At 44.7% G+C, this 14,233-nt stretch overlaps 1 protein-coding gene across 1 annotated transcript in view; it reads right to left on the reverse strand.

Moving 5' to 3' along the window:
* Positions 1–14,233, reverse strand: part of YPEL2 (yippee like 2) — a 65,369-nt gene that overhangs the window by 7,579 nt on the left and 43,557 nt on the right. The window contains exons 3-4 of the mRNA XM_023204643.2: positions 4,246–4,289; positions 3,148–3,256 (exon numbers count right to left, since the gene is read on the reverse strand). Of these exons, the coding sequence (XP_023060411.1) occupies positions 3,148–3,256; positions 4,246–4,289 (153 nt within the window). The remainder of the gene's footprint in view (positions 1–3,147; positions 3,257–4,245; positions 4,290–14,233) is intronic.

Consider the following 14,233-nt stretch of genomic DNA (forward strand, 5'->3'; position numbering starts at 1 on the left):
GGAGGTGGAGGTTATAAGTGAGCCAAGATCTACACCATTGCACTCCAGCCTGGGTGACAGAGCGAGACTCCATCTCAAAAAAAAAAAGGGAAGGTGCCCTGGACTTGCACATAGGAGGTGACGGATGCATATTTGGGGTCCCTGCTGTGCTGTGCACATCCCAGTGCTTGTCAGGCTGTTTGATCTGTTTTCACGTTGGTTTTCCTCCTGAGCTGCCATCATGACTGTCAGCACTTTGAGGGCAGGCACTGGATCTTGTCCATTTTTTTGGTATTTAGTCAAAGGCTTTTGATAAACTTTTGTCAAAAGGATGAATCGTTTTATCTGAACCTCAAGCATGGAACAAAACCAACCAACTCAGGCTCGTCGTGTGTCTTCAATCCAGCAATCTTCAGGGCAGTGAGGCAGCCAAGAGGCTGGGAAACACGGGAAGGGGAGAACTTTTCTGCACTTGATCTTAGCCAAAAGGCCGAGAAGCAATGAAGAACATTTCTGGATAATCACGAGCAGAACTGTGTCCCCCACCCCAGATCACCCAGAGGGGGCCTGTGACTGTACAGAGGGAACAGAATGGCCAAGTCCAGATTCTCCCACAGGAACAACCAAGCCGACCGTAGGAAGCTGTGGCTAACCCATCTTGGCACCACACAACACACTGTCTAGGTTTTTTTTGGTGGTGGGGGGGTGGGGGGACAGAGTCTCACTCTGTCGCCCAGGCTGGAGTGCAATGGCATGATCTCAGCTCACTGTAACCTCCGCCTCCTGGGTTCAAGCAATTCTCCTGCCTCAGAGTAGCTGGGATTACAGGTACCCACCACCACGCCTTGGTAGAGATGGAGTTTCACTATATGTTGGCCAGGCTGGTCTCGAACTCCTGATCTCAGGTGATCCACCCACCTCAGACTCCCAAACTGCTGGGGTTATAGGCCAGAGCTATTGTGCCTGGCCCCATTTTTGTTTGTAATCCTGAAGATTTCCAGGGAATGGGGAAAATGGAATCTGAAGGCAGTGCTATACCAGGCTCCACTGCAGATTCCACCTGGGGCAGTTTTTTTGTTGTTGTTGTTTTCTTTTCTTTTTTTTTTTTTTTAACGATTTCCACATTTTCAAACTATTTCAATGGAATCATAATTCTGTGCCTGGCATCTATTGCTCACATTATTTTATATGTGTATAAACATATTTTTTTCCCCAAAAGATGTTATTTTTAGAGCAGCATTAGGGTCACAGCAAAACTGAGCAGAAAGTACAGAGATTTCCCACATACCCGCTACCCACCTCCAGATTCCCCCACTATCAAAATCCCACACCAGATTGGAACATTTGTTACAATGGATGAACCTACATTGACATATCATTAGCACTCTGCAGCAGGTTTGACAACTCCTTCAGGCTCCTTCAGAAGCCAGAGGCAGTTCATGAGCCATATGACAGGATAGGGAATGTGAGACATTTTACATGGACTAAATTGCCTTCCCAGAGAGGGGAAGACCAACTTTTCAATATCCTCACAATGACAGGGAGGGCAAGAATAGAAAGGAGTGTGCAATGCATGGATGTACACATGCAAGCTGAAAAAATCTGCTAACAATAATAACCATAACAATTTAAGTAAATTTTCACTGACATATGCTCTATGCAAGGTGAAGACCTAAGTGTTTTACGGGCATGATCCTATTTAACACTCAAACCAACTCTGTAAGTATGAGGAAACTTAGCATAGAAGCTAAGTAGCTTGTCCAAGGACACACAGACAAATAAGTCATGGAGCCCAAATTTGAACCTCACTCTAGCTGGCTAGATGGTTCTTAGAGGGTTGCCTAGATGGTTCACGCTAGCTAGAGGGATTATAGGGGCAGTGTCTATGGTTATATGGTGACCCCAGCGCATGTAAGAACAATCAGTCCCCAGTGTTGTAGCAGATCCTGGCCCTTCTCTCCTCTCACTCTGGCAAAGGACTGCTCACTTTTCCCTGGCCCCAAAGGGACCTTAACATTTTTTGCTGAGTTAAACAATGAAAGAATAATTGTCCATTTGGGAGAGGTCCAGCCATGACTACATCTGACAGTGGGTGTTAATTAAGGCAGTTTTCGATAATGACTTGCTCAGGGCCTGGGACCTAGGTGTTTTAGGAATATTTATTGGAGTATCAAAGTATAGTGGCTTCAGAGCATGGGTTCTTGATCAGGCACGGTGGCTCATGCCTATAATTTCAGCACTTTGGGAGGCGAATTTGGGAAGACTACTTGAGCTCAGGAGTTTGAGGCCAGCTTGAGCAACACAGTGAGACCCTATCTCTATTTATTAAAAAATAAATTTGTTGGCCAGGCACAGTGGCTCACACCTGTAATCCCAGCACTTTGGGAGGCTGAGGCTGGTGCATCACCTGAGGTCAGGAGTTCGAGACCAGCCTGGCCAACATGGTGAAATCCTGTCTCTACTAAAAATACAAAAAATAAGCCAGATGTGGTGGCGCATGCCTGTAATCCCAGCTACTTAGGAGGCTGAGGCAGAAGAATTGCTTGAATCCGGGAGGGGGAGGTTGCAGTGAGCCAAGATCACACCATTGCACTCCAGCCTGGGCGACAGAGTGAAACTGCCTCAAAATAAATAAAATAAAATAAATTTGTTTAATATTTAAAAAAGAGCATGGGCTCTGTGTCAGACTACTACTACATGGTCACCTCCTTTGAGAATGAAAAATTTAGAAATAAAAAATAAAAGAATATTACATGGATTCCTACCCTGGTGTGGCTATTAAATGGCTAGATTGCCTTGGACATATTGTTAACCTCCTTAAGTCTCAGTATCTCTATCCATAAAACAGAGGTGAAGAAAGCACCTAACCTCTAAGGCTGCTGATATATGGCTGGCATATAGTGAGCTGTCGAGAATGGTTATATGCCATTACTATTATTATTTATTACATCTAAAGGGGTGTGTGTCTCAGGGGTAGGTGTGAAGGAATGAATAGGAGGAGGGAAATATATCAACAGAAAGGAAAGAATGAATGTGGTAGAGAGGTGACTATCCTGGTCTAAGACAATCCCACAAGGCCATGGAAAGTCAGTAGAACATGTTCTTCTGGCATAAGGCTCTTGGCAATTCCCTTCCAGCCCTCTACCAACCAGACTCTTTTATACTTACATATTTCCAGCCCAGAGTGGTTTTGCAGTTTTCACAGTAAATGTCTGCGACTGCATGCAGTCCTGTTAGCAACACTCGCTCTTCTGCAGGCCCACAGCCCACATTAACTCTATGTTGAGGCACAAAAAGAGAGAGTGGGTAGTCAGTGACATGCACATCAGTCATTCAAGCTGAGCTTCCAGCAAAAATTAACTGGGCAAGGCTGCCCCAAAGGGAGCCAACCCTGAGCTGAGCAGGTCTAAACCAATCCCCAAAAGGTGGCCACAGAGAAATATCTCAGCTGGAAGGAATTTCAGATCTGCAAGTTCTAGTAGAGTGGGTCTACTGAAATAATCTTTATGGTTGAGAGTTTGCTTAAAATTTTAATTTTTCTAACAAATACTTTCAATCTGTGACTTAGGGGGACAAGCTGACAGCCACACTGTGAAGTCCACAGCCATAGGCACAGGTCCTCACAGCTTACTGAGGACTGAATGAAGCTGAAGATGCCACACATGGCAGCACAGTGTGGTCCTCATACAGGAATGAGTGATCCCTGGGTGCTGAATAGGCTCTACTCCTTCACAGGGTGCCCAGCTCAAGCCACAGGCCAGATTTTCATTTTTACAGTTTATCAGGCTTATGTGGGCTTCACCTTCCCTTCCCAGGCAAGAGGTGATAAACCTGGTGCCCAGGAATGGCTGAGGGCCCTGGAAACTATGCATCTGCCCGAAGTGGGCCTTCCTTCCTCCTTAGGTCCCATGGCAGATCTTGGTGTCTTCTTCACCCCTATTCTCTTCCCCAGTGACATATCTCAGATCTCATTATGAGCCCTCCATGTTGAGGCTCTCAGAATCTTCTCAGCTTCTTCCCTGTGGGACTACAGTTCTCTGATGTGCTCTCTGAGGGGACTGTAGTGAATATATTATTTTTAGCCAGAGATGTTGGCAAGAAATGTTCCCCAAAGGTAACTGACTACCAATTGTGGAGAGTAATGCTCCACAGAGTTTCACTGTGGCAGAGAGGGCAGGGTTCATTGTTTAATCATCATCAAGGACTGCTTTTTCCCAGCCCTCGAATCTGCACCCCACAAGGAATGTACCATTCAGAGGCACTCACACTGAGTTAAAGAGGTATGCTCGTCCTTGACTTCCTTGGAACGACTGAAATGCAAGAAAACAAATCGATAGTTAGACATCCATTTCAGCCACCCATTTGGGAAACCGACCCCAATCACAATAAGCATGACCTTCCAGGACTGATACAGCAAAAGGGAGTACTGAGCCAGTTAATGGTGCTGCTGGCAGATGGCATGGGGGCAGAGAAGATGGCAGAATAAACAGAGCCACAAAGCTCGATCTGGCCCACTGGACTGTTTTCACTAGCCCAGGTGACAAAATAAAAAAAACCCAAACCCACCATGTCATTAAAAACTTCTTCCCTCCTGACATTGCCTGATACAATTAATTCACCTGAGATCATTAATCCGCATTGGCGTTCCTGGTCCCACTTGATTTCAGCCATCTGTGCTGGCCACAGCTTTCCCAGGCTGGCCCAGGCATGGAAACCACCACAAGCTCTTTTGCTTGGCCTCTTGGTCCAGCCCTAACAAAGGCAGCAAAAAATCCCCAACCCAAGAATAAACTATCCAACCCACACTCATCACTTGTCATGCCTTCCAGAAGATTCTAAGTGCCATGACAGTTTACAATCCTAAATGGGAGCATAGGAGCTCTTTTGAGATGTAAGCAACTTGATCTCAGCATCAGAGAAACGCTCATGAAGCAGCAATTCCACTTTAACCTCTAGCTTTACATAGGGGTTTCTTTCTTCTGGCTGGAGGGAGGCAGGGAACAGGAAAAACAGGAGCCAGAGCCTGCCATGCAATCTGACATCTGCTTTCATTAACACAGGCCCTGTCCATGTTTTCCCTCTCTGGTTACACTGAGAAGCCTGCCTGACATGAGCCAGCCATGTTCTGCACTGCTGCCTGCATTTTTAATGTGGCCTAACAACGGTGTCCTGAATTTAATATCTTAGTCTGCCCTGAAAAGCAACCAACAAACAAGGAGGTGAGTGGCTAACAGATGACCAGAGGGTGGGTGAGCACCAGACAGGACTCAGATTAGCACGCGAGACAACCATTTTTGTCAGAATGTGCAGGACGTCAGAGATCAGTGCTGCCGGCCAGTGTGAAAGACAAAATTCTTTTTTTTTTTTTTTGAGATGGAGTCTTGCTCTGTCACCCAGACCAGAATGCAGTGGCGCGATCTCGGCTCACTGCGCCTCCATCTCCTGAGTTCAAGTGATTGTCCTGCCTCATGGGTGTCCTGTCATGGGTGGCACCCAATGACACCCATGTTCTGGACTCTTCATGTTCCCTGCGTTTCCTTTTACTTTCTTTCCTTTTTATCCCCCCCAAGATAGTTTCACTCTGTCACCCAGGCTGGAGTGCAGTGGTGTGACTGTGACTCACTGCAGCCTCCACCTTCTGGGCTCAAGCGATCCTCCTGCCTGAGCCTCCCAAGTAACTGGGACCAAAGGTGCATACCACCATAACCAGCTATTAAAAAAAAAATTATGGAGACAGGGTCTTGTCATGTTACCCAGGTTGGTCTTGAACTCCTAGGCTCAAGCAATCCACCTGCCTCAGCTTTCCAAAGTGCTGGGATTACAGGCGTGAGCCACTGCACCCAGCCTGTTTTCCTTTGTCTTAGCACTAGCGTCCTGGATTGAAATCATCTGTTTATTTATCTCACTCCCTCAGTAGACTGTGAGCTCCCTGAAGGCGTGCGCCATGTCTACAATCTCTCTCTGAATGCCCAACACATAAGCATGTGCATCTGGCACACAGTAGTCATTTATTAAATATTCTGAGTCAATTAAATTGTCTCTAGTTTCTCTCGTTTTCTATAAACAACTTTACTGAACTATAAGTGACATAATAAATGGTATATATTTGAAGTAGACCGCTATCACCACAATCAAGATTAAACTGCCCATCACACCCAAACATCTCCTCATATCCCTCTGAATCCTCTTACCACTTATAGATCCATAGGTGATTACAGCTTTCTGTCACTATAATTTATATATAATTTATATTTTCTGGAATCTTTTTTTGAGACAAGGTCTCACTCTGCCACCCAGGATGGAGTGTAGAGGCACGATCATGGCTCACTGCAGCCTTGATCTCCTGGGCTCAAGTGATCCTTCTGCCTCAACCTCCCGAGAAGCTGGGACTACAGGGGTGCACCACCGTGCCTGGCTAATTTTGGAATTTTTGTAGAGATGGAATCTTGCCATGTTGCCCAAGCTGGTCTCCTGAGCTCAAGCGATCCACCCAATCTGCCTGCCTTGGCCTCCCAAAGTGCTGGGATTAGAGATGTGAGTCACCACGACCAGTCTAGAATTTTTTTAAATAAACGAAATGTATTTTCTTTTCTTTTTTTTTTTTTTTTTGAGACGGAGCCTCACTGTGTCGCCCAGGCTGGAGAGTGCAGTGGCCGGATCTCAGCTCACTGCAAGCTCCGCCTCCCGGGTTCACGCCATTCTCCTGCCTCAGCCTCCCGAGTAGCTGGGACTACAGACGCCGCCACCTCGCCCGGCTAGTTTTTTTGTATTTTTTTAGTAGAGACGGGGTTTCACCGTGTTAGCCAGGATGGTCTCGATCTCCTGACCTCGTGATCCGCCCGCCTCGGCCTCCCAAAGTGCTGGGATTACAGGCTTGAGCCACCGCGCCCGGCCAGGAAATGTATTTTCATTTACAGTGTATATGTGTTTGACTTTTTTCACTCAGCACAATTCTTCTAGGATTCATCCATGTTGAACATATCAACAATTTATTCCCTTTTTGCTGCTGAGTAGTATTCTATTTTATGGATATCACAGTTCATTTCTTTTTGGTTTGGTTTTAATAAGAGATTTGAACTAGCTGACCTTCAAATCCCCTTCTAGCTTCAAAATTATATTCTATTATTCCATGGTCCTAAGTTACAGGTAATCTGGAATGTCATCCTCTAAGAAACATTTGCTAAGACCTTCAAGTTCAGAGCTTAGAAGAAGGTGGCTATTGGGAAACAAATCCCAGAAGAAAGCAGACAGGAAAGTAACCGGAAGCAACAGAGCTTCACCATTAATGACAGAGAAAGGCTTTGAATAATGCATTCACTTCTTTCTCACCCCTGGATCACTGACTCTCTGCCAGACACAATTAGAAATACAGGGAGACAGGCAACATTGTGAGACTTACCAGGGCAGCGGTATCCCAGCAAGGTGTGCAAGACAATCCCCCAGACAACCCTTTTCTCCAGGGCAGCACGGAAACACTAGCTCATTTTATGTATTTTATCTTTAAAAACTAAAGTTTTGCCAAACGGTTACAATACATGGATTGCCACTAGGCCTTCCCTGGACTGGCACGTGTCCTGTATGTATAGGTATCTGGAAGGAAGAGGCTCCACTGTGGGGGTCAGAGGTGACAAAGGTGTTCTTCTTCTGCCTCTGCTTTCAGCGTACAGTGAACACCGTTGTTTCTGTGAATAAGGCTAATCTTATTTTTTTGAAAAACAAGATCTTTAAATAACAGGATCTTTGCAATGTTTTGCATATGAGATAGAGTACTACAAAGGGGTTCACTTATGGTAAAGTACCTGAACCTTGTGCTATAGAGAGAACTGGCTTCTGTCAATATTTTTACCTTATATTATTTTTGTGGCTAAAAAATGATATGCTTGTATAAAAATTAATTTGAAATGCAGGATATTCAGAAGAAAATCTTTGTGACCTTGTGTCAGAAGAGAGTTCTTAGAAACACAATCTATAAAAGAGAAAAAAACTGATAAACTGAACTTCATCAGAATCAGTCCACATTAAAATGGTTAAATATTTTTTCTTTAACTGACAAAACCAAGTGTTGGCATGAATATGTAGCAACTGGAACTCTCAAACATTGCAAAACAGTACAGCAACTTTGGAAATGGGTCTGGCAATTTCACTTACCCAAGCGAAACGAAAGCCTATGTTCACACAAAAACCTGTATGAGAGTGTTTTTAACAGCTTAATTCATAATCGCCCCAAACTGGAAACAACCTAAATGTCTCAAATGGTGACTGGATAAGTAGACTGGTATATCCATATAATACTATTCTGTAATAAAGAGGAACAAACTATTGATATACAGAGCAACATGGATGAATTTGAAACACATTACGCTAAGAAGATTGGTAAAAAGAATGTTTAACTATAAGAGTTAGTGAGAGAGATGGAATTGATCTGTTATCTTGGTAACAGAAGAACCGTACTCTTAGGCCCTATAAGAAAAGAAAGTCTTGTAATCACTATTAGACTATATATTTATAAGACTGTAAAACTAAATAGACTGTAAGACGCCCAGGTCCTAAGACTTATCTATGTTAAAACTCGTATGACTCATATTCAAAGAGTGAATTTTACTGTATGTAAATTAAAATTTTTTTAATTAATAAATTTGTAAAATAATAAGTCATTTCTAAAATCTATGCCTGCACACTCTATTCCTATATCTGTACAATTAGGAATTGTAAGCAATTCCCTAAACGATTTAAAACTATTCCACACAAAGAGTTTCAGAGGGGTTTGAACCTTTGTTCATTTTCATATTTTTTAATTCTTTTTCTAAAATTATGTTTGTGAGGATAATTCTGAAATATCGTAAGAATACTTTTCCGTGCTAGGTGTGATGGCTCATGCCTATAATCCCAGCACTATGGGAGGCCGAGGCAGGAGGACCACTTGAGGTCAGGAGTTTGAGACCAATTGGTCAACACAGTGAGACCTCATCTTTACAGAAAAAACCCAAAACCAAAATCAAAAAACCACTTTTCTTGAGAGTTTTCAAGAACAACCCTCTCATTAGAAGAGGTCTTTTGAATTACTGTATCAGAAAGTGATCAACCAAGATTTTTTTAAAGGAGTATATCCAATCACATATACCTTCAATAAAATTGAAAACAATTTAATAATTATTTTTTTCATCCATTTAAATTATATAAATGTTCATTAAAAATTGTACGCTTACAACGTACATATCCATGGCAGCACACATATATAATTTATAAATAAGTATATACATATTAGGAGTTTATGCTCAAACATTTTTACTGACAGGGGTGTGTCATTTTAAAAGTGTGAAGGCCGATGTTCTGGGGGTTCCTGTCTGCTTCCAGGCTGGTCCCAAGAGTCCCTTTCTCTGGCCTGACACAGACTGGAATTCCTAGAGAGAGTTGGGGTGGGGGAGGGCCCGTGGTAGAGCAGAGAAATGCCAGCCAGGCCCCGAGGTACCTCCAACGCTTCCTCCAGGCCTGGTTTGAGAGAGTCTGCTGGGAGAGGCCCACACGTACAAAGGGTACTGAACCCCTTCTCAGGGCTGTCCTGGTGGCCATAGCCACTCAGGTTCCCGTGAGGAGCACTATCTATGAACCTCTGTTTCCTCAGCCTGGCACTCGGGACCAGCTGTGTTTTTTGAGGCAGAGCTCTGGAAGCCTTTTCCATCATGGGTTCCATTCTGGGGCCCCTGCCAAGTCAACAATTATGATGAGAAAAACAGCCATGGAGAACAACAAGCTTCTTGCAGATAGACACAGACAAGAATAGCCCCAGCTGGGTTACTGGATCCTGTGGGGCCCAGCCCTGCCTGGCACAGCCTGGCACTCCCTGGAGTGAGGGTGGTACCGAAGGTGGGGAGACAGAAAGGAAGTTAAGGAAGCAATTAGAATAAAGCAAACAGAATTTCAGACCAGGAGATGCCAAACAGACTGTCAGACACATTTGTTTGCTGTCATTACTGCCAGGCAACAAGGCAGCTCTTTTCCATGTTGTGTATCAACCAAGGCTGGTGTGCAGGCCTCCAGGAAAGGGTTTTTGTTTTGTTTTTTAAGCCGCACAAAACTTTTCTTCTGTCCTTTAAAGTAACGTAATAGTTCCAGGCCCAGCCCTTCCAGCCAGCTCAAAGGAATGGAAAGGGCTTTGAGTTTCCTGTTTAGTAGCCAAAACCACGGATTTTGGGCCCCTTTGCAAGTCTGGAAGGCAGAATCTCCTTTTAAAAGTAGGAGAACCACTGAAAAATGAATACTCTGGATTGAAGCGGGAGGCAGCAACAGAGCAAACGTGTGAGTTTCTTCCCCCGGTGACAGATATAGGTCCTCACTTTGGAGTCCTATTCACTTGAACAGGCTTCTCCCCTACATGAAGGGTCCAGCAGAGGAGCAGAGCCTCTCAAACTTCGGCCCCCTTCTCTCTCTAGGAAGATCAACCATTAGCCACCGAGCATATCCCTCAGGAGGTACAGAGACATCGGGGAAGCAGACGCCCACCTGCCTCACCAGCTAACACCTGGGAACTAGGTGACCCCTTGCATATCTGCACAGGTTAAGAGGATCTAGTCTTGGCATCAGAAGATTCAGGTTCAAGTCCTGGCTTTACAACTTCAACTTATTAGCCACTTGACCCTGAAAGAGTTTCCTCTTTGGCCTTTTCAGGAGCCTGGAGGAGAGAGATGAAAAGGTTGACTCTAACCTACTTGGTTCTTCAAACCTCTTTCTTTGGTGACTTTGGTCTCCCTCTTTCTCTATTATGCCAAAAGGCAAGGCTTCCCCACTTTGCAATTCATGTCTCCATCAAAATGGACGGATGGGACTGAAGCTCCCCATGAGACTTTCCAGTTACAATCTTCTGTGAATCCACCTCTCTTAAAGCACCTGGCACTTGCTTCCTCAACTTACCACTCATACACAGTGTTACCTGCACAAGTTTCAAAGAGTCATATTGCCAGGGTACAAGTCCTGGTTGTGCTATATACTAGCTATGTTACTACCTTGAAGTTCATTAACCTCTCTGAGCCACAATTTTCTAGTCTGTAAAACAGGCACAATAAAATAGTTCTCACTCACACCAGATTTGTATAAGAGATAAGTTAGGGCTGGCCGTGGTGGCTCACGCTTGTAATCCTAGCGCTTTGGGAGGCCGAGGAGGGCAGATCACTTGAGGTCAGGAGTTCGAGACCAGCCTAGCCAATATGGCGAAACCCCGACTCTACTAAAAATACAAAAATTAGCTGGGTGTGGTGACGCATGCCTGTAATCCCAGCTACATGGGAGGCTGAGACAGGAGAATCACTTGAACCCAGGAGGCAAAGGTCGTCGAGATGGCGCCACTGCACTCCAGCCTGGAAGACACAGAAAGACTCCATCTCAAAAAAAAAAAAAAGAAGTAGTTAGATATTGTTTACCAAGTGCTTCATAAACTTCAAGACTCTATATACTTTGTTACTGTTAGAATGTTTCTATTATATAGCTTTAAACAAAACTCATTAGGCTAGGCGTGGTGGCTGAAGCCTGTAATCCCAGCACTTGGGGAGGCTGAGGCAGGCGGATCACTTGAGGTCAGGAGTTCGAGACCAGCCTGGCCAACATGGCAAAACCCTGTCTCTACCAAAAATGGAAAAATTAGCCAGGCATGGTGGCGCATGCCTGTAATCCCAGCTACTCGGGAGGCTGAGGCAGGAAAATCACGTGAACCTGGGAGGTGGAGGTTACAGTAAGCTGAGGTCACAATACTGCACTCCAGATTGGGTGACAGAGTGAGACCCTGTCAAAACAAAACAAAACAAAAACCCCAAACTTATTGATGTGCTGAGTTCGAAGACAACCAACAAAAAAACTTATTGGTACAAACATAAACTTGAGCTTTTGAAAATTGAGATGTAATTCACATTACCATCACCCTTTTAAAGTAGACAATTCAGTGGTTCTTATATTCACAAGGTCACGCAACTATCACCACTATCTATTTCCAGAACATTTTCACACTCCAAAAAGAAATCACACACCATTAGCCATCAGCCTCTATCTCCCTTGCCTCCAGCCTCTGGCAAGCATAAATCTACTCTCCGTCTCTATGGATTTGCTCAAGGCACTATACATTTCAACCCTTTAAAGTACTTTTAGGTGTCTCAGTGAGAAGGCATCAGAAATGTTTAGGTAGAGATACAAAGGAGGATTAGTAAAACCTTTGCCCTGAGTGTTGGCTAAACCCCAACAACTCAACAGATCTCACATTCTGTAGGGAAGGGTCAGATCAGTCCTTTTTCCATTCTTCTCTCCAACCATGGCTAGGCCTGGTGAGGTTTCCTATATTGGGTCAAAGTAAGCCATAGGCTCCATTCCAAAGAGCTGGAACCCAAGCAAAACAGTCCTAGATCCTGTTTGGATTTCAGCCTTGAGGATGCATATGGAGAAAGTGAGAGGGGTGATGATAAAGAACAAAGTTAAAAACTCGAGTGCAACTGAAAGATGCTGTGAACATTTAGCTAAGAGGAAAGACTGAAGGGGATTTATTCCATCTTCTCTGCAATAAGAACAAGAGGAAATAGACAGAAATGAGAGACTTGAGTTAATTATAAAGGAAGAACTTCCTGACTCTATTTGTCTTCCACATGGGGACATAGGTCACCAGTAAAGACTAGAATAGAACAAAGCCACTGTATACGCTTATGATTTTAAAAAGACTGTCACATACCTGTCTAGGAACCTTTGAGATGGGGGTAAAAAGCCAAGGGGTGAAAGGATGGCTTTCTTAAGGCCCCTCCTCTTGTGGCTTTGAGCTATGGTAGTCTCCATTCACTCACACATTCCCTCAACAGATGGAGGGAGGGGCAGGGAAGCCACTGGCTCTAAAGGAGGAAATATCTGCTGCGTGGAGTCATAAAATTCCAAGAGCATGGGAACATTCATGATGCTTGGAACTGCAAAAACAAAAGGTGGTGAGGGGGCCTGGGTGCTGGTGTTTTATTGATGAAAGAGAGAGATTCAGCCAGGCACGGTGGCTCACGCCTGTAATCCTAGCACTGTGGGAGGCTGAGGTGGGTGGATCACCTGAGGTCAGGGAGTTCAAGATGAGCCTAGCCAACATGGGGAAACCAAAAAATACCAAAAAAATTGGCTGGGCGTGGTGGTGTGCACCTATAATCCCAGCTACTCGGGAGGCTGAAGCATGAGAATTGTTTGAGGTGGAGGTTGTAGTGAGCTGAGATCACGCCATTGCACGCCAGCCTGGATGACAGAGTGAGACCTTGTCTCAAAAAAAAAAAAAAAGAAAGAAAGAAAGAAAGAAAGGAAGAGACTCTGGGATTTAAGCCATTTAATGATCAGATTTTTCAAATTCCCTTCCTGTTGACCTACACGAACTGGGCCCTTTTAGAGTCCTTTTAGGAGTCTCAGTGACAAGGTATCAGAAGTATTTAGGGGAAGTAAGCCACTTTCAGGGATGGGCCTAGGGAATGGGGCAGAGAGAGATCCTATAAGATCTGTTGCCTCATGGTGTCGTGTTGCCTGATATTCAAGAGAAAGGATGCAGGCTTTGGAGCCTGAGAAGGACTGGATCCAGCCCTCACTAGCTGTGTAACCTTGGGCCAGTCACTTAATCCTTCTGAGCCTCAGGGTTCTCTACAGAAGGGAGAAACATATTGCCAATTCAATAACGCCCTATTCCAGAGGGACATGGTGAAGATGAAACGATTGTGCATTAAATGATTGTGTGTATAGTAAGTACCAAATGCGACTCATAAAAAGCATTTAATAAATGTGTGTTTCCCTTCACACCAGCACAGGCTTTAAAATGGGAGCTGCGTAACTAGTCTGGAGGGGCCAGGCTGTTCAGTCAGAGCTCCCCAGACTCTTCCAAATCCCCCTACAGCTTAGACCCCGTAAGTTCCTCTCCCACACCTCTTCCAACTGTCCTAAGGGCTTCAAATGGGGCTTGGGCAGTGTGGTTGTTCTCTGCTGAACCAGGAGCAGGATAAACCTCTCTAGTCTATGGCATGGGGTTAGAACAGCAGATGCCAAGGTAAACATGCAGCCAGTGGGAAAGCAGATGCTGCCAGCTCTCAGCATCCTGCAGAGAAGGAGTGAGGCATGGGAAGCAATGCCTCACCCAGAAGGATGGAGAGGAGGGGATGGCCATGATCAGATATCCCCATCCTCTACAGAAGAGAGGCCAACATGTCATCCTCACCAGGTCTGTTTAGGAAGTCTAGCTTCTGAGTTAGACACTAAGGGTGGTGCCAGGACA

The sequence above is a fragment of the Piliocolobus tephrosceles genome, chromosome 16, assembly GCF_002776525.5.
Source record: "Piliocolobus tephrosceles isolate RC106 chromosome 16, ASM277652v3, whole genome shotgun sequence".
Lineage (NCBI taxonomy): Eukaryota > Metazoa > Chordata > Mammalia > Primates > Cercopithecidae > Piliocolobus > Piliocolobus tephrosceles.